This window comes from Hordeum vulgare, chromosome 6H, assembly GCF_904849725.1.
Source record: "Hordeum vulgare subsp. vulgare chromosome 6H, MorexV3_pseudomolecules_assembly, whole genome shotgun sequence".
Taxonomy (NCBI): Eukaryota; Viridiplantae; Streptophyta; class Magnoliopsida; order Poales; family Poaceae; genus Hordeum; species Hordeum vulgare.
The window spans coordinates 18,207,282-18,230,654 of NC_058523.1; the positions used below are offsets into that span (position 1 = coordinate 18,207,282).

General features: G+C 46.4%; 1 protein-coding gene across 1 annotated transcript; it reads left to right on the plus strand.

Annotated features, from left to right (window-relative positions):
• The first annotated feature begins 435 nt into the window (after positions 1-435).
• LOC123404487 (probable serine/threonine-protein kinase PIX13) lies at positions 436-3,131 on the plus strand. Its single transcript, XM_045098422.1, has 6 exons — positions 436-702; positions 1,360-1,670; positions 1,772-1,931; positions 2,101-2,243; positions 2,325-2,445; positions 2,695-3,131. Exons 1-6 carry the CDS (start codon positions 603-605, stop codon positions 2,988-2,990), a joined length of 1,131 nt encoding a protein of 376 aa, XP_044954357.1. The 5' UTR covers positions 436-602; the 3' UTR covers positions 2,991-3,131.
• The last annotated feature ends 20,242 nt before the right edge of the window (positions 3,132-23,373 follow it).

Genomic DNA, 23,373 nt, shown 5'->3' on the forward strand with positions numbered 1-23,373 from the left:
AAAATAGAAAAAAAAATCTAAAACTTCGTGAATGTGATTATGAGCAAATGTTTTAGAAGCTTGCAGAGTTTGGTCAACAAAAAACATAAGATGATCTCTATGCAAAACGAAATAGGAATGATGCTCTGTACCAACGTTATTGTTCACATGTTTTCAAAAAAAAAATATACGAAGCTCATCAGATGTCAATTTGCCACCAAATTTTGCAAGCACCTCAAACATTTGGTCAAAATCGCATGGACAAAATTTCAGATTTGTTTGAAACTTTTTGGTAACTTTTTTATCGTGGGTGCACCGGGGTGCAATGTTCGTGGGTGCACAAAAACCACATTGCAAGTTCTCAATTTAAAAAGATGGTAATGTAAAGCGGAAAGTAGGACACGCGGTTTGATTCAAAGTAAAAGCCGAAGTGCAGTGCGGTCCCAGCCCACATGGTGGAGACTGGAGAAGCAACAAAGCCACCGGAGACTTTCTTCAGTTTGTAGCTTGGCTTCTCTGCTTACTTCTCAAGCCCCCAATTGACTCCAGTCTCCCTCTTCTTCCTCTTCCTCTCCCCTCCGTTACCTGTTTCTCCTTGATACAGACAGGGAGAGGAGAGGGAGATGGCGAACATCTACGGTGGCTGGGAAAGGGATCGTGTCGCAGCGGAACACCGGCCGTCAAGCCCAGATGAGGAATCTGGTCTGCAAGAACCTAATTCAGGTGAGCTCTCAGATTTCCTCCGTTCTTCGTAGCAGCAGTCGGTAGATATCAAGGATGGGAATTAACTGAATTAGTATCATGCAACCACAGCTCTATAGGCTTAAAGCGTCCTTGGTTTTCTTTGATATAAACGTCTACATAATTTTGTTCTGAGGTGTACTTCCGTAGACCCCCCTCACAAAACATAGAAAGAGAACGTATACTCACCTCGTATTGTATACTATAGACTTTTATATGCATGCAATACAAAGTGGACATACGTACGACAGCTTGTAATGTACAAAAATATACAATACGAGGTGGGTATACATTTTCCTTTCTACGTTTTATGAAGAGGGGTCTACCGAAATAAATGTGTTTTTTGTTTAGTAGTAGTATGTCCGGAAAACAGAGTGGTTTTGCCTATTTGAGAAAACAGAGCAGTTTTCCCTATTTCACAAATCATACGGTCTGAGGCACCCATATATCACTTTGCGACAAATCGCAACCATATATTGGTTATGCCATCCTACCTGTTTCCTACTTCGGTTGAACCCTACGTTCTTCACAAAATTCTGCGATGGTACTTCTGAAAAGGAACACTTTCCCATTCTTCACGAAGAAAAAAAACTGTGATGAGAAAATTCAGCATGTTAACGCGTGTTAATTGTATAACAGGGACGATAGACTCCAAGAAAAGCAGCAGTGCCGCCACCAGCCTCATGGCCTCTTCCGGCAGCGATGGTACAAACAGTGTATTGAAACAGGGGTGTTTCCTAGAAGGCCAAATACTGGAGGCACCGAACATCCGGAAGTTCACATTCCCTGAGATTCGGACAGTTACCAGGAACTTCAAGCCAGATTATCTCCTTGGGGTGGGGGCTTTTGGGTCGGTGTACAAAGCATGGGTCGATGAGAAGACGATGAACCCGACAACGAGTGGCACCGGCATGGCTGTTGCTGTCATGCAGGGAAAAGAGGAATGGCAGGTAAAATCTTGCCCTTAATTACTGATTAAATAAGTCATGAATTTTGAGATTCCAACAGAGTCATCGCTCCTAAATGTGGCTGCAACTACCGTGCGTAACAGAAATTTCTGGTTGTCAACTTGCAATCGGACATAAACCTTTTGGGAAAGTTCTCTCACCCAAACCTTGTCAAGCTACTGGGCTACTGCTGGGAGGGCAAGGAACTATTCCTTGTGCACGACTTCATGGCCCAAGGGAGCTTAAAAGACCATCTATTCGCATGTGAGTTGTTGCTGACCACCATTTGTTTCATCCTTTCTTCTAGGGTTTTACTTTAAAAAAATGGTTCATCCTGCATCTCTGCAATACTGATTCTAGAAGAGATTGCAACTCTTGAAAAACCAATTGACTGAAAAGTACTGACACTGAAGCCGGAGTCAATTGCAATTAGTTTCAGGAAGACGTCCTCCACTATCATGGGAACTGAGGCTGAAGATTGCCATCGGCGCAGCTCGAGGACTTGCCTTCTTGCATGCATCAGAGAAGCAAGCCATGTACCGTGACTTCAAGGCTTCCAAGATTCTTCTAGATGCAGTAAGCATCCTACCCTGCAACGTATCTTTTATGTGTTGCCTATTTATCAAGATCAAATTTTGACCGTATTTTGCTGCGCAGCACTATAACGCAAAGCTCTCTGATTTTGGGCTTGCTAAGCTTGGGTCAACTGGCAACTCACGTATGACTGTCATGCCCACGCGCAACCACGGGTATGCAGCTCCGGAATATGTCATAAGTGGTATGTGTCCTTCTCACTCATCGTATATTTCCAAATTTGAAGTTTTGCATCAAATAGGTTTGTGATCATTTATTATAGTTGAGATTTTTCAAGTGGATAATTTTTCATAATAAATCGCTCTTTGTACTAAATGTTGAGTTTCTAGCTCCATTCAATCTTTTAAAATTTAGAATCTACAAGTTGCTACATATAGTAGCTTTTCTTAGGAGTTGATGGTTGTTCTCACTTCATGCTGTGAACCATATCCAGGCCTTTTATATGCGCAAAGTGACGTTTACGGTTTCGGGATTATGATGCTGGAGATCCTGTCCGGTAAGCGAGCTAGGGATCCCAACCGTCCCAAGGGGCAAACGAACATCATTGACTGGGCAAAGCCCTTGGCCGACGGTAGAAAGCATGCTCATCTTATGGACCGCCGGCTGGAGGGCCAATACAACTCCAAACAAGCCCTGCAGGTAGTGCATGTGGCGCTGAGCTGCCTTGCCGGGGAGCCTGGGAGCAGGCCCTCAATGGAGGTGGTTCTCGAGGTGCTTGAGCAGATCTAGGCAACGAAGAGCTACAGAAATCTTGGTCTCAGATGTTGCTTTTGTGTACATTTGTAAGCATGTTGAATGAGTTTCTGTTGGGATGGCCACACAGAAATGATCAATTCCTCGCTACTAATTCTATGCTTGTCGGTTCCTGCATTTCAGGTTTTGTGCTTGTCCCACCTGTATTTCATTTTATTTTCTCTTGAAGATGGAACCTATTTTCATTACGTCATAGTATTTCGTATAATGGAAGAATTGATCAATGGAAGCTCCACAAATTTAGGATAGTGATAACATCCCCACTTGCCGATCAATGGAAGTGATGCTGAATTAGTTGCTGATTATGGTGATTATCGATTACAGAAAGGAGATCCAATCTGAAGATTCAGGTGTACGTACTGAAGGAGTAAGCTAGATTTCATTGTTTTCCTTTTTCATGAGTTCTGTTCTGTTAATTTCTCAACCAGCATGTTAGAATCGTACCGTTGGTTCAAACTAGACATACCACTCCGTGTCGACTTTTTTAGGGAAAAATCCAATCTTTATTGATCAAAGACCACAACTAGTGGGATACAGTTTGTGTCATGTGATTGGCCAAACCCGAAATGATGTCTAGGAGTTAAATATAAGGAAACCCTAGCTAAACCATGTGCGTCAAAATTTGCCGCTTGACCTTCAAAAGTAAAATTATAATTAAAAAGAGTAGCTCTAGATGTGATCTCTTAGATGATTTCACAGATCATGTCGTGACTACCTTCTGCTATATCTCTCACAACTTGTTTTGCATCGCTAGCAACAACAAAGTTTTGTAGATTAAGGTCTGTTGCTAAGGAAAGGTCTTCGCGACAATGCCATAGTCTCCAACATTGATGGTTCACACACACCTGCAACTAGAGACGAGCTACGCATGAAGTTGCCCTCACTGTCCCTGCAAACCGCCGACGCCGAACCCCCCACGTGGTCTCACAGCTCCATCGAGATGGATTTTACCGAACGTGTGTGTGGGGGAGGGAGGGCACTTTTGGCCTTGAAGCATCGGGGGTGGGCATGGTCAGGCCTGAAGTTGCGGCTCTAGGCCTGAAGTTGCGGCTCTAGGTGCGAGTTCAACATGTTTCTGTTTCTGCAGGCAGTTTCGTTTTTTGCTTAAATGGCCTGCCAATCTCCCTCTGCAGGCAGTTTCGTTTTTTGCTTTTTTTGTCCTTTTTTCTGTTTCTGAAATTTAGAAAATATTATTGCTTTTCTAAATTTCAAATAAATGCCATTTTTCAAAAACATTCATAACTTGAAAAATGTTCGGAATTTTACAAAAATGTCCAACATATTCAAAAAATGTTCGCGATTTTAGAAAAATGTTCCTCTTTTTTCAAACATGTTATTGTTGCTTTTCCTTTTTTTCATTGCTTTAATTTGTAACAAATTTTTCTTTTTTACAAAATGTTTTTATTTTTAAAAAATGATCATCTTTCAACGTATTAAAAAAACTGCAGGTATTTTCGAAAAATGTTTTTTTCATCAATTGGTAAGAGTTTCCAAAAAATGTTATGGATTTTAAATTTTTATAAAAGATGTTCCTGTTTTACGAAAAATGTTTCTCTTTTATAATTTTTGTTCACAAATTGAATTTTTTTTCTAATTTTGTTCTCCAATTCTTAAAATGTTCATGATTTGAAAATGTTCGTAAAAAATTGAAAAATATTTTTCATTTTCTAAATATGTTTTCCTTTTCAAAAAAAGTACGTAAGTTCAAAAAATGTTTGTGTTTCAAAAAGTGTACATAAGTTGAATAATTGTTCCCACTTCAAAATTTCATTACAAATTTCAGAAAATGTTCCTTTTTTCACAAATTTCTCACAATTTTCGAAAAATGTTCTTGTTTCCACATTTTTATAAAAAAAATATTTCTGTTATATGAAAAATGTATCTTTTTAAAAAGAAAAAAGAAAAATTGAAAACGATTTCCAATTTTGTTGACCAATTCTGAAAATGTTCAAGATTTAAAACTCTTGTGTGTCCAATTTTGTTGACCAATTCTGAAAACGTCATTTTCACCAACGCGAACACTAATATTTTCGCATAGTGCCGACGTAGGCCAAATTCACACGCCATAACTATTTGCTTAGTGTTGGCGTTGCCATATTAGACCCGGCGTTGTACGTCAGGCCTATTAGGTCCACGCTAGCACTAGTCGGTTTTAACCGCTCCTGGCTGACGTAGTAAAAAATGTATCGCACTTTCGTCCTCCTCTTGATCCCAACTTCACCTCGTCCTCCTTTCGATCCCCGCGGTAAGTTCAACGCCCCCTCCCTCTCTCATTTTGCTTAGGGTTAGGGTTAGTTGCCCGATGGTAGAAGGTATAATTCCTCCTTTGCAAATTACTAAGCTTAATTAGCAAATGTGTTGCAATTGTCATATGGTATATTTACTCCTTGTTTAGAATGACTGATGGTTAGTATCAGTGTGTTGCAATTGTTGCATGTAAAACACCTCAAAGTAATTGTCAATACCTTTAGTATCACCTCAACTCTGAGAGATATGAGTGGATGTGAGAGATAGAATTTTGGAGGGTAGGCTTCTAGTTTAGGGCCTCCTTTGGTTTGTAGGAATATTGTAGAAATTTCATATATAGGATAGGGTTTTCAAAAATTGTTTACAAATATTTCAAAATGTACTTTAAAAAATGGTCTATGCTTTAAAATGCTCCTTTCAAATTTGTTGTGTTTTTCGAAATTCTTCGGAAATTAAAAAAAATCCATTCATATTTTTTGGTTGTAAATACAACAGCTGATTAAGTTTCGAAAACTCAAAAAATTTCAAAACATAAAACCTTTGAGGAAACATCAAGTATCAAAATTACGGTGTGCAAGTTCAAGTGAAGCATCACAAAGAGATCATGCTTGAAGCTTGCCGTCCATTGTGGTGGCAATGAAATTGTGAAGATGTGCCGACGAGTGGCTCATCCATATTGGAGTATGGGGGAGCAATCAACTAGTCTTCATCGATCTAACACGATAAAGAAAGGTGGTTCATCTTGAGGAGGACAAGATCGTCATCATCTAGCTTAAGTGGACTATGCACAGCACAAAGATTTCTCCTTGATAGGTTTCCTATTTTTATCTATCTCAAGGTGTTAGTTGAGAGAGTGGATTATAGGATCGATTATCGTACTATCAAGGGGGCTCTCAAAGTGAATAGCATGATCCTATCGTTTGTTGAGATCTCAAACCATTGCATTTTTGGCATCATCATCTTTGTCGTGGGTATAAGTCTGACAGTAGATGTGTAGGGTACGAAAGGATGGGCAGAGCCTTAGCTACGGCGAGGTTGTATGAGTTCAGGACCCTCTACGGTGGAGGTAAAAGCCCTACGTCTCAGTGCTCTTGGGAGCTTAATGTCGAGTGAAATATGGATTACAGTGAAAATGCTAACCCCTGCACCAGTGGGGAGGGGCGGCTTATATAGAGTACGCTGCCCTTCACAACGGTCCGGTGCGCAGGGGTGGGGTAGTGACGAATAAATGCCTACGTTACAGGTAATGTATGCCTTAAATGCTAATAATGGTGTATCAAAATGTACGACCGTTGCCCTCCAGGGAGGTTACGATATACAAAGTGGAATCCAGTCGGCAGTTTAATACGCTCTGAATGCTCATCTCCGACTGGATGATGGGGGAAATAATTACCGACTGGATGATGGGAAGTCCTTAATTCAGTCGGAACTGACTAAGGGCCTTGTCCCTTAAGAAGGGTAGTCCTTGGGTAGGACCTATAGGGCAGGCCTATGACCCTACCCTGGGACTATGACCCCATCATTAGTCCCCGAATGGATCGGGGTTGGAACGATGAAGTGATGCCTGGAATGCGGATCCGACTGGTATGGATGCGACTTTGGCGTGGTTTGCCTCGATCCATTTTATCCTCTTGACCAGTGATCCGAGTGGATATATCTGTGAAACGAACCGTCAGAGACCGAGTGCTTCCGCGGAATATTTCGACGTGACCGATCAACTGACAGCGGCGGATTTTCCGGGATCCTCAAATTTCGGTTGCCGCGCGCTCAGCGGGGATGTCGGCATCGTCATCGAGTAGTTTCTGCCGCCTCGATTACCGCACCTTCATCTCCTCCACTAATATCGCAGCAGCCGGTCGGGGGATAAGATTTCGGGGCCACCTGTTAGTGACCCAGTCGGAAGCTTATTTAAACCTCCCTAGCGAGAGTTTCCCGTTGTGCTCTCCTGATTACTCGCACTCGCCCCGCTTCTCCCGTAGCTCCCTACGCACTCCAAGCCTCCTCCTTCTTCTCCTCCCCCGCGGATCTGCAGCCTCCACCATGACGAAGGGGCAAACGAGCAAGCTCGAGTCGCAGAAGAAGAAGAAGAAAGCGGCGGCTCCTGCTCAGCGGCGACAGCGGGCATTGCCGGCGGGTTGGATCCAGGGGGATTTCCTCCCCTCCACCGTGACGACGGACGACCTGCTGGAGCTGGTGGAGTAAGGTATGATCACCAACAAGTCGTGGAGGCTGCCGGCGGAGGGCGAGACGGAGCCGGCGCCCCAGAAGGGGGAGCGCGTCTTGCTGCTCAGCCACGTGTACCGGGGCTTCTCTCTACCTCCTCATCCATTCTTCAGAGGTATCATGAACCACTTCGGGGCGCAGCTCCATCACTTTCCTCCCAACGCGATAGCTCATCTTTCTGCATTCGTCGTGCTTTGCGAGTGCTTTATCGGTTGTCCTCCCCATTGGGGGCTCTTTAAGTACATCTTCTCCGCTAGATCCCAAACCGTCAAAAAACTTAGCCAGTCGGACGACAAAACTCATATCCTCCAGCTTTGCGGGGGCTTAGGCTTCCAGAAGAAAAGCAAAAGTAGCTACCCCGCTCTTCAGTTGTCCGAGTCCGTTAAGAACTGGCAGTCGACTTGGTTCTACTGCCAGGACGTCGCCTGTCCGAATGCCGCAACTGGGCTGCAACTGGGGCGCTCACGAAGATGGAAAAGATCCAGATCCAACCTCTGGTCGAAGCGCTGATAGATGTCGTCCGCAAGGGAGTCACCGGCACGGATCTGCTGGAGACTTTTCTGGGTCGGCGCATCCAGCCTCTGCAAGCTCGACACCACGTCATGTGGCACTACGCGGGGCCTGGGGACTCCACTCGGACTCATCCCGAATGCGTGACCGGGGAGGTTGTGACGGCGTGGGTCCGTGGCATCACAGGCGCCTGCGATAACCCTAGAGGAGCCCGGCGAGTGAAGCCCTTCCGCGCTGAGAACCCTCCTCCGAATGAGGTGAGCATATCTTGCCGAGTGCTTACAATTCCCTTAGATTTGCTGCTTTTTCTTGCATCACCGTCTGATGTCTGATGTTGTCAACTGTATCTTGTGCAGGCGTGGACCAACTGGTATTCTCCCGTCTCGAACGGGAATCCGGCTGAGGAAGAGGAAGGCAGCCAGGAGGGCAGCATGCACAGCGTCGAGTACGTCTCCGACAGTGGGGAGACGGAGGAGGAGACCGAAGAGGAGGGGGGGAAGTTGGGGAGCAGAACTCGCCACCTCCACCACCAGAGCCTAGAACTAAGCATCATCACGAACCCGTGACTCCGTCGGCTCCTCCAGCGGCCCCGAGTGCCTCGCCAACTCCTCCCTTGGTTCCGAGTGCCTTGCCAACTACCCCCGTGGCTCCGAGTGCTCGGAGCACAAAGAGGACCAGGGACGCTGATGCCGAGCCCACAGACCAACCTTCCAAGGTGGCCAAACCGAGTGGATCCAAGCCTCGGAAAGCTTTGCCTCGGATGAGGATTGTTGTTCCAGTTGCCTCAGCGTAAGTGTCTTGTTCTCCTATCTTCTTTCAGTATTTGACTGAACTCATGCTTATCGGTCGAGTGGATTTTACTCGACAGAGCTGCTACCTCCGCCACCTCCCTGCCACGCCAGGAAGACGATCCCATGGATACAGATAACGTTGCCACATCCCAGCAAGGTACGTCGTGACGACTCCGAGAGTTTGCATTATTGTTTCGTGAATTCTGTCTTTAATCTTGCCCTTTTTCCGTGGTCTCACGTCATTCAGTCGGGCTTCCTCCAGAGGTGATTCATCTAGATGAGGATGACCAGAAGAGGTCCGGGCAAGCTTCGGTGCCTGTCCTTGAGGTCGTTCCATCTGCTACCGCCCCCGCCATGGACGCGCAGCCGACAGAGACGATGCCGTCGACTGAGACGGTGCTCATCGCCGCTGAATCGACTAGAGCGGGAGTTGGGATGCCCAAGGAGTCTCCTGGCGTGCCGGGTCCGTCGACCGTCCGGTACAACGCCCAACACCTCCCGGAAGATCAAGTGGGAGCCGCCAAGGCGGCCATGGTGCAGGTGGAGTTGATGGCGGGTGATGCCAAGGGGGCGTACGACTCCATCGCGTCTTTGTACAAGAGAAGCTTGGAGCTCCGGGATGATATCCGAGTAAGTGCACTAGTAGGTATTTGCTTTCCTCTTGTAAACCACTCGGGGTTTAAGCGATATACTCCGATACAGTAGGATTGTTTTGCAGTGGGTTCACTCCGAGTGAATCCAGTGGGTGTAGTCCCCGAGACTTCTGTCGAGTGCTTGCACCGGCAGTTGTCTTTATATACATTTTCCTTGAGATAATCGGATCAGAACTAATCTATCCAAATGATACCAGTGGGGGCACTCCTAGTGCACCCACTGGAAGTAGTCCCCGAGAGTAATTTTACTCAGGTCGGGTAGTAGTAGCCTCATAGGCTTGTTTTTGTTATGTAGCTCAATAGGGCGGACCTGTTCGAGCTTCATGCCAGTGGGGTCACTCTTAGTGAACCCACTGGGTGTAGTCCCCGAGACCGCTGTCGACTGCTTGCGTCGGCAGGGGTCTGAAGAATTTTGAACGTTTATTGTTTTCCTTGTTGAATGTGTCCGATCTCTTCTTCGCGCTGATTTGCAGAAGACTTGCGAAATGGGATCATCGTACAATGCTCTGAATGCTGGGGAACGTCGCATGGGAAACAAAAATTTTCCTACGCGCACGAAGACCTATCATGGTGATGTCCATCTACGAGAGGGGATGAGTGATCTACGTACCCTTGTAGATCGTACAGCAGAAGCGTTAGAGAACGCGGTTGATGTAGTGGAACGTCCTCACGTCCCTCGATCCGCCCCGCGAACAATCCCGCGATCAGTCCCACGATCTAGTACCGAACGGATGGCACCTCCGCGTTCAGCACACGTACAGCTCGACGATGATCTCGGCCTTCTTGATCCAGCAAGAGAGACGGAGAGGTAGAAGAGTTCTCCGGCAGCGTGACGGCGCTCCGGAGGTTGGTGATGACCTTGTCTCAGCAGGGCTCCGCCCGAGCTCCGCAGAAACGCGATCTAGAGGAAAAACCGTGGAGGTATGTGGTCGGGCTGCCGTGGAAAAGTCGTCTCAAATCAGCCCCAATACCTCCGTATATATAGGTGGGAGGGAGGGGACCTTACCTTGGGGCTCAAGGAGCCCCAAGGGGGTCGGCCGAGTCCAAGGGGGGAAGGCTCCCCCCAAACCGAGTTGGACTTTGTTTGGTGGGTGGGAGTCCTTCCCTTCCTTCCCACCTCCCTTTTTTTTCTTTCTCTTTGATTTTTATCTATATGGCGCATAGGGCCCTTTTGGGCTATCCCACTAGCCCACTAAGGGCTGGTGTGCCACCCTCAAGGCCTATGGGCTTCCCCGAGGTGGGTTGCCCCCCCCCCCCCCCGGTGAACTCCCGGAACCCATTCGTCATTCCCGGTACATTCCCGGTAACTCCGAAAACCTTCCGGTAATCAAATGAGGTCATCCTATATATCAATCTTCGTTTCCGGACTATACCGGAAACCCTCGTGACGTCCGTGATCTCATCCGGGACTCCGAACAACATTCGGTAACCAACCATATAACTCAAATACGCATAAAACAACGTCGAACCTTAAGTGTGCAGACCCTGCGGGTTCGAGAACTATGTAGACATGACCCGAGAGACTCCTCGGTCAATATCCAATAGCGGGACCTGGATGCCCATATTGGATCCTACATATTCTACGAAGATCTTATCGTTTGAACCTCAGTGCCAAGGATTCATATAATCCCGTATGTCATTCCCTTTGTCCTTCGGTATGTTACTTGCCCGAGATTCGATCGTCAGTATCCGTATACCTATTTCAACCTCGTTTACCGGCAAGTCTCTTTACTCGTTCCGTAATACAAGATCCCGCAACTTACACTAAGTCACATTGCTTGCAAGGCTTGTGTGTGATGTTGTATTACCGAGTGGGCCCCGAGATACCTCTCCGTCACACGGAGTGACAAATCCCAGTCTTGATCCATACTAACTCAACTAACACCTTCGGAGATACCTGTAGAACATCTTTATAGGCACCCAGTTACGTTGCGACGTTTGATACACACAAAGCATTCCTCCGGTGTTAGTGAGTTATATGATCTCATGGTCATAGGAATAAATACTTGACACGTAGAAAACAGTAGCAACAAAATGACACGATCAACATGCCACGTCTATTAGTTTGGGTCTAGTCCATCACGTGATTCTCCTAATGACGTGATCCAGTTATCAAGCAACAACACCTTGTTCATAATCAGAAGACACTGACTATCTTCGATCAACTGGCTAGCCGACTAGAGGCTTGCTAGGGACGGTGTTTTGTCTATGTATCCACACATGTAAATGAGTCTTCATTCAATACAATTATAGCATGGATAATAAACGATTATCTTGATACAGGAATTATAATAATAACTATATTTATTATTGCCTCTAGGGCATAATTCCAACAGTCTCCCACTTGCACTAGAGTCAATAATCTAGCCATCACATCATCATGTGAATTACATTGTAATAAATCTAACACCCATACAGTTCTGGTGTTGATCATGCTTTGGCCGTGGAAGAGGTTTAGTCAGCGGGTCTGCTACATTCAGATCCGTGTGCACTTTGCATATATTTACGTCCTCTCCCTCGACGTAGTCGCGGATGAGGTTGAAGCGTCGTTTGATGTGTCTGGTCTTCTTGTGAAACCGTGGTTCCTTTGCTAAGGCAATGGCACCCGTGTTATCACAGAACAAGGTTATTGGATTCAGTGCGCTTGGCACCACTCCAAGATCCTGTTGGGGAACGTCGCATGGGAAACAAAAAATTTCCTACGCGCACGAAGACCTATCATGGTGATGTCCATCTACGAGAGGGGATGAGTGATCTACGTACCCTTGTAGATCGTACATCAGAAGCGTTAGAGAACGCGGTTGATGTAGTGGAACGTCCTCACGTCCCTCGATCCGCCCCGCGAACAATCCCGCGATCAGTCCCACGATCTAGTACCGAACGGACGGCACCTCCGCGTTCAGCACACGTACAGCTCGACGATGATCTCGGCCTTCTTGATCCAGCAAGAGAGACGGAGAGGTAGAAGAGTTCTCCGGTAGCGTGATGGCGCTCCGGAGGTTGGTGATGATCTCGTCTCAGCAGGGCTCCGCCCGAGCTCCGCAGAAACGCGATCTAGAGGAAAAACTATGGAGGTATGTGGTCGGGCAGCCGTGAGAAAGTCGTCTCAAATCTGCCCTAAAAGCCCCATATATATAGGAGGATGGAGGGGGACCTTGCCTTGGGGTCCAAGGGACTCCCAAGGGGTCGGCCGAGCCAAGGGGGGGAGGACTCCCCCCCCAAACCGAGTTGGACTTGGTTTGGTGGGAGGAGTCCCCCTCCCTTCCCACTTCTTCCCTCTCTTTTTTTTTCTTTCCTTTGATTTTTCTTCTCTTGGCGCATAGGCCCCTTTGGGGCTGTCCCACCAGCCCACTAAGGGCTGGTGGGTCTACCCCAAGCCTATGGGCTTCCCCGGGGTGGGTTGCCCCCCCCGGTGAACTTCCGGAACCCATTCGTCATTCCCGGCACATTCCCGGTAACTCCGAAAACCTTCCGGTAATCAAATGAGGTCATCCTATATACCAATCTTCGTTTCCGGACCATTCCGGAAACCCTCGTGACGTCCGTGATCTCATCCGGGACTCCGAACAACATTCGGTAACCAACCATATAACTCAAATACGCATAAAACAACGTCGAACCTTAAGTGTGCAGACCCTGCGGGTTCGAGAACTATGTAGACATGACCCGAGAGACTCCTCGGTCAATATCCAATAGCGGGACCTGGATGCCCATATTGGATCCTACATATTCTACGAAGATCTTATCGTTTGAACCTCAGTGCCAAGGATTCGTATAATCCCGTATGTCATTCCCTTTGTCCTTCGGTATGTTACTTGCCCGAGATTCGATCGTCGGTATCCGGATACCTATTTCAACCTCGTTTACCGGCAAGTCTCTTTACTCGTTCCGTAATACAAGATCCCGCAACTTACACTAAGTCACATTGCTTGCAAGGCTTGTGTGTGATGTTGTATTACCGAGTGGGCCCCGAGATACCTCTCCGTCACACGGAGTGACAAATCCCAGTCTTGATCCATACTAACTCAACTAACACCTTCGGAGATACCTGTAGAACATCTTTATAGGCACCCAGTTACGTTGCGACGTTTGATACACACAAAGCATTCCTCCGGTGTTAGTGAGTTATATGATCTCATGGTCATAGGAATAAATACTTGACACGTAGAAAACAGTAGCAACAAAATGACACGATCAACATGCCACGTCTATTAGTTTGGGTCTAGTCCATCACGTGATTCTCCTAATGACGTGATCCAGTTATCAAGCAACAACACCTTGTTCATAATCAGAAGACACTGACTATCTTCGATCAACTGGCTAGCCGACTAGAGGCTTGCTAGGGACGGTGTTTTGTCTATGTATCCACACATGTAAATGAGTCTTCATTCAATACAATTATAGCATGGATAATAAACGATTATCTTGATACAGGAATTATAATAATAACTATATTTATTATTGCCTCTAGGGCATAATTCCAACAGTCTCCCACTTGCACTAGAGTCAATAATCTAGCCATCACATCATCATGTGAATTACATTGTAATAAATCTAACACCCATACAGTTCTGGTGTTGATCATGCTTTGGCCGTGGAAGAGGTTTAGTCAGCGGGTCTGCTACATTCAGATCCGTGTGCACTTTGCATATATTTACGTCCTCTCCCTCGACGTAGTCGCGGATGAGGTTGAAGCGTCGTTTGATGTGTCTGGTCTTCTTGTGAAACCGTGGTTCCTTTGCTAAGGCAATGGCACCCGTGTTATCACAGAACAAGGTTATTGGATTCAGTGCGCTTGGCACCACTCCAAGATCCTGTTGGGGAACGTCGCATGGGAAACAAAAAATTTCCTACGCGCACGAAGACCTATCATGGTGATGTCCATCTACGAGAGGGGATGAGTGATCTACGTACCCTTGTAGATCGTACATCAGAAGCGTTAGAGAACGCGGTTGATGTAGTGGAACGTCCTCACGTCCCTCGATCCGCCCCGCGAACAATCCCGCGATCAGTCCCACGATCTAGTACCGAACGGACGGCACCTCCGCGCTCAGCACACGTACAGCTCGACGATGATCTCGGCCTTCTTGATCCAGCAAGAGAGACGGAGAGGTAGAAGAGTTCTCCGGCAGCGTGATGGCGCTCCGGAGGTTGGTGATGATCTCGTCTCAGCAGGGCTCCGCCCGAGCTCCGCAGAAACGCGATCTAGAGGAAAAACTATGGAGGTATGTGGTCGGGCAGCCGTGAGAAAGTCGTCTCAAATCTGCCCTAAAAGCCCCATATATATAGGAGGATGGAGGGGGACCTTGCCTTGGGGTCCAAGGGACTCCCAAGGGGTCGGCCGAGCCAAGGGGGGGAGGACTCCCCCCCCAAACCGAGTTGGACTTGGTTTGGTGGGAGGAGTCCCCCTCCCTTCCCACTTCTTCCCTCTCTTTTTTTTTTCTTTCCTTTGATTTTTCTTCTCTTGGGGCATAGGCCCCTTTGGGGCTGTCCCACCAGCCCACTAAGGGCTGGTGGGTCTACCCCAAGCCTATGGGCTTCCCCGGGGTGGGTTGCCCCCCCCGGTGAACTTCCGGAACCCATTCGTCATTCCCGGCACATTCCCGGTAACTCCGAAACCTTCCGGTAATCAAATGAGGTCATCCTATATACCAATCTTCGTTTCCGGACCATTCCGGAAACCCTCGTGACGTCCGTGATCTCATCCGGGACTCCGAACAACATTCGGTAACCAACCATATAACTCAAATACGCATAAAACAACGTCGAACCTTAAGTGTGCAGACCCTGCGGGTTCGAGAACTATGTAGACATGACCCGAGAGACTCCTCGGTCAATATCCAATAGCGGGACCTGGATGCCCATATTGGATCCTACATATTCTACGAAGATCTTATCGTTTGAACCTCAGTGCCAAGGATTCGTATAATCCCGTATGTCATTCCCTTTGTCCTTCGGTATGTTACTTGCCCGAGATTCGATCGTCGATATCCGCATACCTATTTCAATCTCGTTTACCGGCAAGTCTCTTTACTCGTTCCGTAATACAAGATCCCGCAACTTACACTAAGTTACATTGCTTGCAAGGCTTGTGTGTGATGTTGTATTACCGAGTGGGCCCCGAGATACCTCTCCGTTATACGGAGTGACAAATCCCAGTCTTGATCCATACTAACTCAACTAACACCTTCGGAGATACCTGTAGAGCACCTTTATAGTCACCCAGTTACGTTGCGACGTTTGATACACACAAAGCATTCCTCCGGTGTCAGTGAGTTATATGATCTCATGGTCATAGGAATAAATACTTGACACGCAGAAAACAGTAGCAACAAAATGACACGATCAACATGCTACGTCTATTAGTTTGGGTCTAGTCCATCACGTGATTCTCCCAATGACGTGATCCAGTCATCAAGCAACAACACCTTGTTCATAATTAGAAGACACTGACTATCATCGATCAACTGGCTAGCCAACTAAAGGCATGCTAGGGACGGTGTTTTGTCTATGTATCCACACATGTAAATGAGTCTTCATTCAATACAATTATAGCATGGATAATAAACTATTATCTTGATACAGGAATTATAATAATAACTATACATTTATTATTGCCTCTAGGGCATAATTCCAACAGTCTCCCACTTGCACTAGAGTCAATAATCTAGCCATCACATCATCATGTGAATTACATTGTAATAAATCTAACACCCATACAGTTCTGGTGTTGATCATGCTTTGGCCGTGGAAGAGGTTTAGTCAGCGGGTCTGCTACATTCAGATCCGTGTGCACTTTGCATATATTTACGTCCTCCTCCTCGACGTAGTCGCGGATGAGGTTGAAGCGTCGTTTGATGTGTCTGGTCTTCTTGTGAAACCTTGGTTCCTTTGCTAAGGCAATGGCACCAGTGTTGTCACAGAACAAGGTTATTGGATCCAGTGCACTTGGCACCACTCCAAGATCCGTCATGAACTGCTTCATCCAGACACCCTCCTTAGCCGCCTCCGAGGCAGCCATGTACTCTGCTTCACATGTAGAATCTGCTACGACGCTTTGCTTGGAACTGCACCAGCTTACTGCACCCCCATTAAGAATAAATACGTATCCGGTTTGCGACTTAGAGTCGTCCGGATCTGTGTCAAAGCTTGCATCGACGTAACCTTTTACGGCGAGCTCTTCGTCACCTCCATACACGAGAAACATTTCCTTAGTCCTTTTCAGGTACTTCAGGATATTCTTGACCGTCATCCAGTGATCCACTCCTGGATTACTCTGGAACCTGCCTGCCATACTTATGGCCAGGCTAACATCCGGTCTAGTGCACAGCATTGCATACATGATAGAGCCTATGGCTGAAGCATAGGGGACGGAGCGCATATGCTCTCTATCTTCATCAGTTGCTGGGCACTGAGTCTTACTCAATCTCGTACCTTGTAACACTGGCAAGAACCCTTTCTTGGACTGTTCCATTTTGAACCTTTTCAAAACTTTATCAAGGTATGTGCTTTGTGAAAGTCCTATCAGGCGTTTTGATCTATCCCTATAGATCTTAATGCCAAGTATGTAAGCAGCTTCTCCTAGGTCCTTCATAGAGAAACTTTTATTCAAGTAACCTTTTATGCTCTCCAAAAGCTCTACGTTGTTTCCAATCAGTAATATGTCATCCACATATAATATTAGAAACGCCACAGAGCTCCCACTCACTTTCTTGTAAATACAAGATTCTCCAACCACTTGTATATACCCAAATGCTTTGATCACCTCATCAAAGCGTTTGTTCCAACTCCGAGATGCTTGCACCAGTCCATAAATGGATCGCTGGAGCTTGCACACCTTGTCAGCATTCTTAGGATCGACAAAACCTTCGGGTTGCATCATATACAACTCTTCCTTAAGGAAACCGTTAAGGAACGTCGTTTTGACATCCATCTGCCAGATTTCATAATCGAAAAATGCAGCTATTGCTAACGTGATTCTGACGGACTTAAGCATCGCTACGGGTGAGAAGGTCTCATCGTAGTCAACTCCTGGAACTTGTGAAAAACCCTTTGCCACAAGTCGAGCTTTATAAACGGTCACATTACCGTCAGCGTCCGTCTTCTTCTTAAAGATCCATTTGTTCTGAATAGCCTTGCGGCCCTCAGGTAGTATCTCCAAAGTCCACACTTTGTTCTCATACATGGATCCTATCTCGGACTTCATGGCTTCTAGCCATTTGTTGGAATCTGGGCCCACCATTGCCTCTTCATAATTCGGAGGTTCATTGTTGTCTAACAACATGATCGATAAGACGGGATTACCGTACCACTCTGGAGCAGCACGTGATCTCGTCGACCTGCGTGGTTCAACAGAAACTTGAACTGGAGTTTCATGATCATCATCATTAACTTCCTCCTCAACCGGCGTCGCAACGACAGAGGTCTCCCCTTGCCCTGCGCCACCATCCAGAGGGATGAGAGGTTCGACAACCTCGTCAAGTTCTATGTGCCTCCCACTCAATTCTCTCGAGAGAAACTCCTTCTCGAGAAAAGTTCCATTCTTAGCAACAAACACTTTGCCCTCGGATTTGAGATAGAAGGTGTACCCAACCGTCTCTTTTGGGTAACCTATGAAGACGCACTTTTCCGCTTTGGGTTCCAGCTTTTCAGGCTGAAGCTTTTTGACATAAGCATCACATCCCCAAACTTTAAGAAACAACAACTTTGGTCTTTTGCCATACCACAGTTCGTATGGTGTCGTCTCAACGGATTTTGATGGTGCCCTATTCAAAGTGAATGCAGTTGTTTCTAATGCATAACCCCAAAATGATAACGGCAAATCAGTAAGAGACATCATAGATCGCACCATCTCTAACAAAGTACGATTACGACGTTCGGACACACCATTACGCTGTGGTGTTCCAGGCGGTGTTAACTGCGAAACAATTCCACATTGTCTTAAGTGAGCACCAAACTCAAAACTCAGATATTCACCCCCATGATCAGACCGTAGGAACTTGATCTTGTTGTTACGATGATTTTCCACTTCACTCTGAAATTGCTTGAACTTTTCAAATGTTTCAGACTTGTGCTTCATCAAGTAGACATAACCATATCTACTTAAATCGTCAGTGAAGGTGAGAAAATAACGATATCCGCCGCGTGCCTCCACGCTCATCGGACCACACACATCGGTATGTATGATTTCCAACAAGTCACTTGCACGCTCCATTGTTCCGGAGAACGGAGTCTTAGTCATCTTGCCCATGAGGCATGGTTCGCACGTGTCAAGTGAATCAAAGTCAAGTGACTCCAAAAGTCCATCAGCATGGAGTTTCTTCATGCGCTTTACACCAATATGACCCAAGCGGCAGTGCCACAAAAATATGGCGCTATCATTGTTTACTCTAACTCTTTTGGTCTCAATGTTATGTATATGCGTATCGCTATCGAGATTCAATATGAACAATCCTCTCACATTCGGTGCATGACCATAAAAGATGTTACTCATAGAAATAGAACAACCATTATTCTCAGACTTAAAAGAGTAACCGTCTCGCAATAAACAAGATCCAGATATAATGTTCATGCTCAACGCAGGCACTAAATAACAATTATTTAAGTTCATCACTAATCCCGATGGTAGTTGAAGTGACACTGTGCCGACGGCGATTGCATCAACCTTGGAACCGTTTCCTACGCGCATCGTCACTTCGTCTTTCGCCAGCCTTCGTCTATTCCGCAGTTCCTGCTTCGAGTTGCAAATGTGAGCAACAAAACCGGTATCAAATACCCAGGCACTACTACGAGAGCCGGTTAAGTACACATCAATAACATGTATATCAAATATACCTGATTTTTCTTTGCCCGCCTTCTTATCTGCCAGATACTTGGGGCAATTGCGCTTCCAGTGACCCATACCCTTGCAATAGAAGCACTCTGTTTCAGGCTTAGGTCCAGCCTTGGGTTTCTTCGGCGGATTGGCAACAGGCTTGCCGCTCTTCTTCGAATTGCCCTTCTTGCCTTTGCCGTTTCTCTTGAAACTAGTGGTCTTGCTCACCATCAACACTTGATGCTCTTTACGGAGTTCAGACTCTGCGACTTTCAGCATCGCAAACAACTCGCCGGGAGACTTGTTCATCCCTTGCATGTTGTAGTTCAACACAAAGCCTTTGTAGCTTGGCGGCAGTGATTGAAGGATTCTGTCAGTGATAGCTTCTTGCGGGAGTTCAATCCCCAGTTCAGCTAGACGGTTTGAGTACCCAGACATTTTGAGCACATGTTCACTGACAGACGAGTTTTCCTCCATCTTGCAAGCATAGAATTTATCGGAGATCTCATACCTCTCGATCCGGGCGTTCTTCTGAAAGATAAACTTCAACTCCTGGAACATCTCAAATGCTCCATGACGCTCAAAGCGACGTTGAAGTCCCGGTTCTAAGCCATACAAGACTGCACATTGAACTATTGAGTAGTCCTCCTTACGCGCTAACCAAGCGTTCTTAACATCCTGATCAGCCGTAGCGGGTGGTTCATCTCCTAACGCAGCATTAAGGACATAATCCTTCTTTCCAGCTTGTAAGATTAGCTTAAGATTACGAGCCCAGTCTACAAAGTTGCTTCCATCATCTTTCAACTTAGCTTTCTCTAGGAACGTATTAAAATTCAGGATGACACTTGCGTGAGCCATGACCTACAACACAAATATATTCAAAGTGGACTTAGACTATGTTCAAGATAATTAGAGTTCAACTTAATCAAATTATATGCTAAACTCCCACTCAAAAAGTACATCTCTCTAGTCATTTGAGTGGTTCATGATCCACTTACACTATCCCAAGTCCGATCATCACGTGAGTTGAGAATAGTTTCAGTGGTAAGCATCCCTATGCTAATCATATCAACTATATGATTCATGATCGACCTTTCGGTCTCATGTGTCCCGAGGCCATGTCTGCACATGCTAGGCTCGTCAAGCTTAACCCGAGTGTTCCGCGTGCGCAACTATTTTGCACCCGTTGTATGTGAACGTTGAGTCTATCACACCCGATCATCACGTGGTGTCTCGAAACGACGAACTGTAGCAACGGTGCACAGTCGGGGAGAACACAATTTTGTCTTGAAATTTTAGTGAGAGATCACCTCATAATGCTACCGTCGTTCTAAGAAAAATAAGGTGCAAAAAGGATTAACATCACATGCAATTCATAAGTGACATGATATGGCCATCATCACGTGCTTCTTGATCTCCATCACCAAAGCACCGGCACGATCTTCTTGTCACCGGCGCCACACCATGATCATCCATCAACGTGTTGCCATCGGGGTTGTCGTGCTACTTATGCTATTACTACTAAAGCTACATCCTAGCAAAATAGTAAACGCATCTGCAAGCACAAACGTTAGTATAAAGACAACCCTATGGCTCCTGCCGGTTGCCGTACCATCGACGTGCAAGTCGATATTTCTATTACAACATGATCAGCTCATACAACCAATATATCATATCACATCATTGGCCATATCACATCACAATCATACCCTGCAAAAACAAGTTAGACGTCCTCTATTTTTGTTGTTGCAAGTTTTACGTGGTGACCAAGGGTATCTAGTAGGATCGCATCTTACTTACGCAAACACCACAACGGAGATATATGAGTTGCTATTTAACCTCATCCAAGGACCTCCTCGGTCAAATCCGATTCAACTAAAGTTGGAGAAACCGACACTTGCCAGTCATCTTTGAGCAAAGGGGGTTACTCGTAACGATGAAACCAGTCTCTCGTAAGCGTACGAGTAATGTCGGTCCAAGCCGCTTCAATCCAACAATACCGCGGAATCAAGAAAAGACTAAGGAGGGCAGCAAAACGCACATCACCGCCCAAAAAACCTTTTGTGTTCTACTCGAGAAGACATCTACGCATGAACCTAGCTCATGATGCCACTGTTGGGGAACGTCGCATGGGAAACAAAAATTTTCCTACGCGCACGAAGACCTATCATGGTGATGTCCATCTACGAGAGGGGATGAGTGATCTACGTACCCTTGTAGATCATACAGCAGAAGCGTTAGAGAACGTGGTTGATGTAGTGGAACGTCCTCATGTCCCTCGATCCGCCCCGCGAACAATCCCGCGATAAGTCCCACGATCTAGTATCGAACGGACGGCACCTCCGCGTTCAGCACACGTACAGCTCGACGATGATCTCGGCCTTCTTGATCCAGCAAGAGAGACGGAGAGGTAGAAGAGTTCTCCGGCAGCGTGACGACGCTCCGGAGGTTGGTGATGATCTCGTCTCAGCAGGGCTCCGCCCGAGCTCCGCAGAAACGCGATCTAGAGGAAAAACTATGGAGGTATGTGGTCGGGCAGCCGTGAGAAAGTCGTCTCAAATCTGCCCTAAAAGCCCCATATATATAGGAAGAGGGAGGGGGACCTTGCCTTGGGGTCCAAGGGACTCCCAAGGGGTCGGCCGAGCCAAGGGGGGGAGGACTCCCCCCCAAACCGAGTTGGACTTGGTTTGGTGGGAGGAGTCCCCCTCCCTTCCCACTTCTTCCCTCTTTTTTTTTTCTTTCCTTTGATTTTTCTTCTCTTGGCGCATAGGCCCCTTTGGGGCTGTCCCACCAGCCCACTAAGGGCTGGTGGGTCTCCCCCAAGCCTATGGGCTTCCCCGGGGTGGGTTGTCCCCCCCCCCCCCCCCGGTGAACTTCCGGAACCCATTCGTCATTCCCGGCACATTCCCGGTAACTCCAAAAACCTTTCGGTAATCAAATGAGGTCATCCTATATATCAATCTTCGTTTCCGGACCATTCCGGAAACCCTCATGACGTCCGTGATCTCATCCGGGACTCCGAACAACATTCGGTAACCAACCATATAACTCAAATACGCATAAAACAACGTCGAACCTTAAGTGTGTAGACCCTGCGGGTTCGAGAACTATGTAGACATGACCCGAGAGACTCCTCGGTCAATATCCAATAGCGGGACCTGGATGCCCATATTGGATCCTACATATTCTACGAAGATCTTATCGTTTGAACCTCAGTGCCAAGGATTCGTATAATCCCGTATGTCATTCCCTTTGTCCTTCGGTATGTTACTTGCCCGAGATTCGATCGTCGGTTTCCGCATACCTATTTCAATCTCGTTTACCGGCAAGTCTCTTTACTCGTTCCGTAATACAAGATCCCGCAACTTACACTAAGTTACATTGCTTGCAAGGCTTGTGTGTGATGTTGTATTACCGAGTGGGCCCCGAGATACCTCTCCGTTATACGGAGTGACAAATCCCAGTCTTGATCCATACTAACTCAACTAACACCTTCGGAGATACCTGTAGAGCATCTTTATAGTCACCCAGTTACGTTGCGACGTTTGATACACACAAAGCATTCCTCCGGTGTCAGTGAGTTATATGATCTCATGGTCATAGGAATAAATACTTGACACGCAGAAAACAGTAGCAACAAAATGACACGATCAACATGCTACGTCTATTAGTTTGGGTCTAGTCCATCACGTGATTCTCCCAATGACGTGATCCAGTCATCAAGCAACAACACCTTGTTCATAATCAGAAGACACTGACTATCATCGATCAACTGGCTAGCCAACTAGAGGCATGCTAGGGACGGTGTTTTGTCTATGTATCCACACATGTAAATGAGTCTTCATTCAATACAATTATAGCATGGATAATAAACTATTATCTTGATACAGGAATTATAATAATAACTATACATTTATTATTGCCTCTAGGGCATAATTCCAACAGATCCGTCATGAACTGCTTCATCCAGACACCCTCCTTAGCCGCCTCCGAGGCAGCCATGTACTCCGCTTCACATGTAGAATCTGCTACGACGCTTTGCTTGGAACTGCACCAGCTTACTGCACCCTATTAAGAATAAATACGTATCTGGTTTGCGACTTAGAGTCGTCCGGATCTGT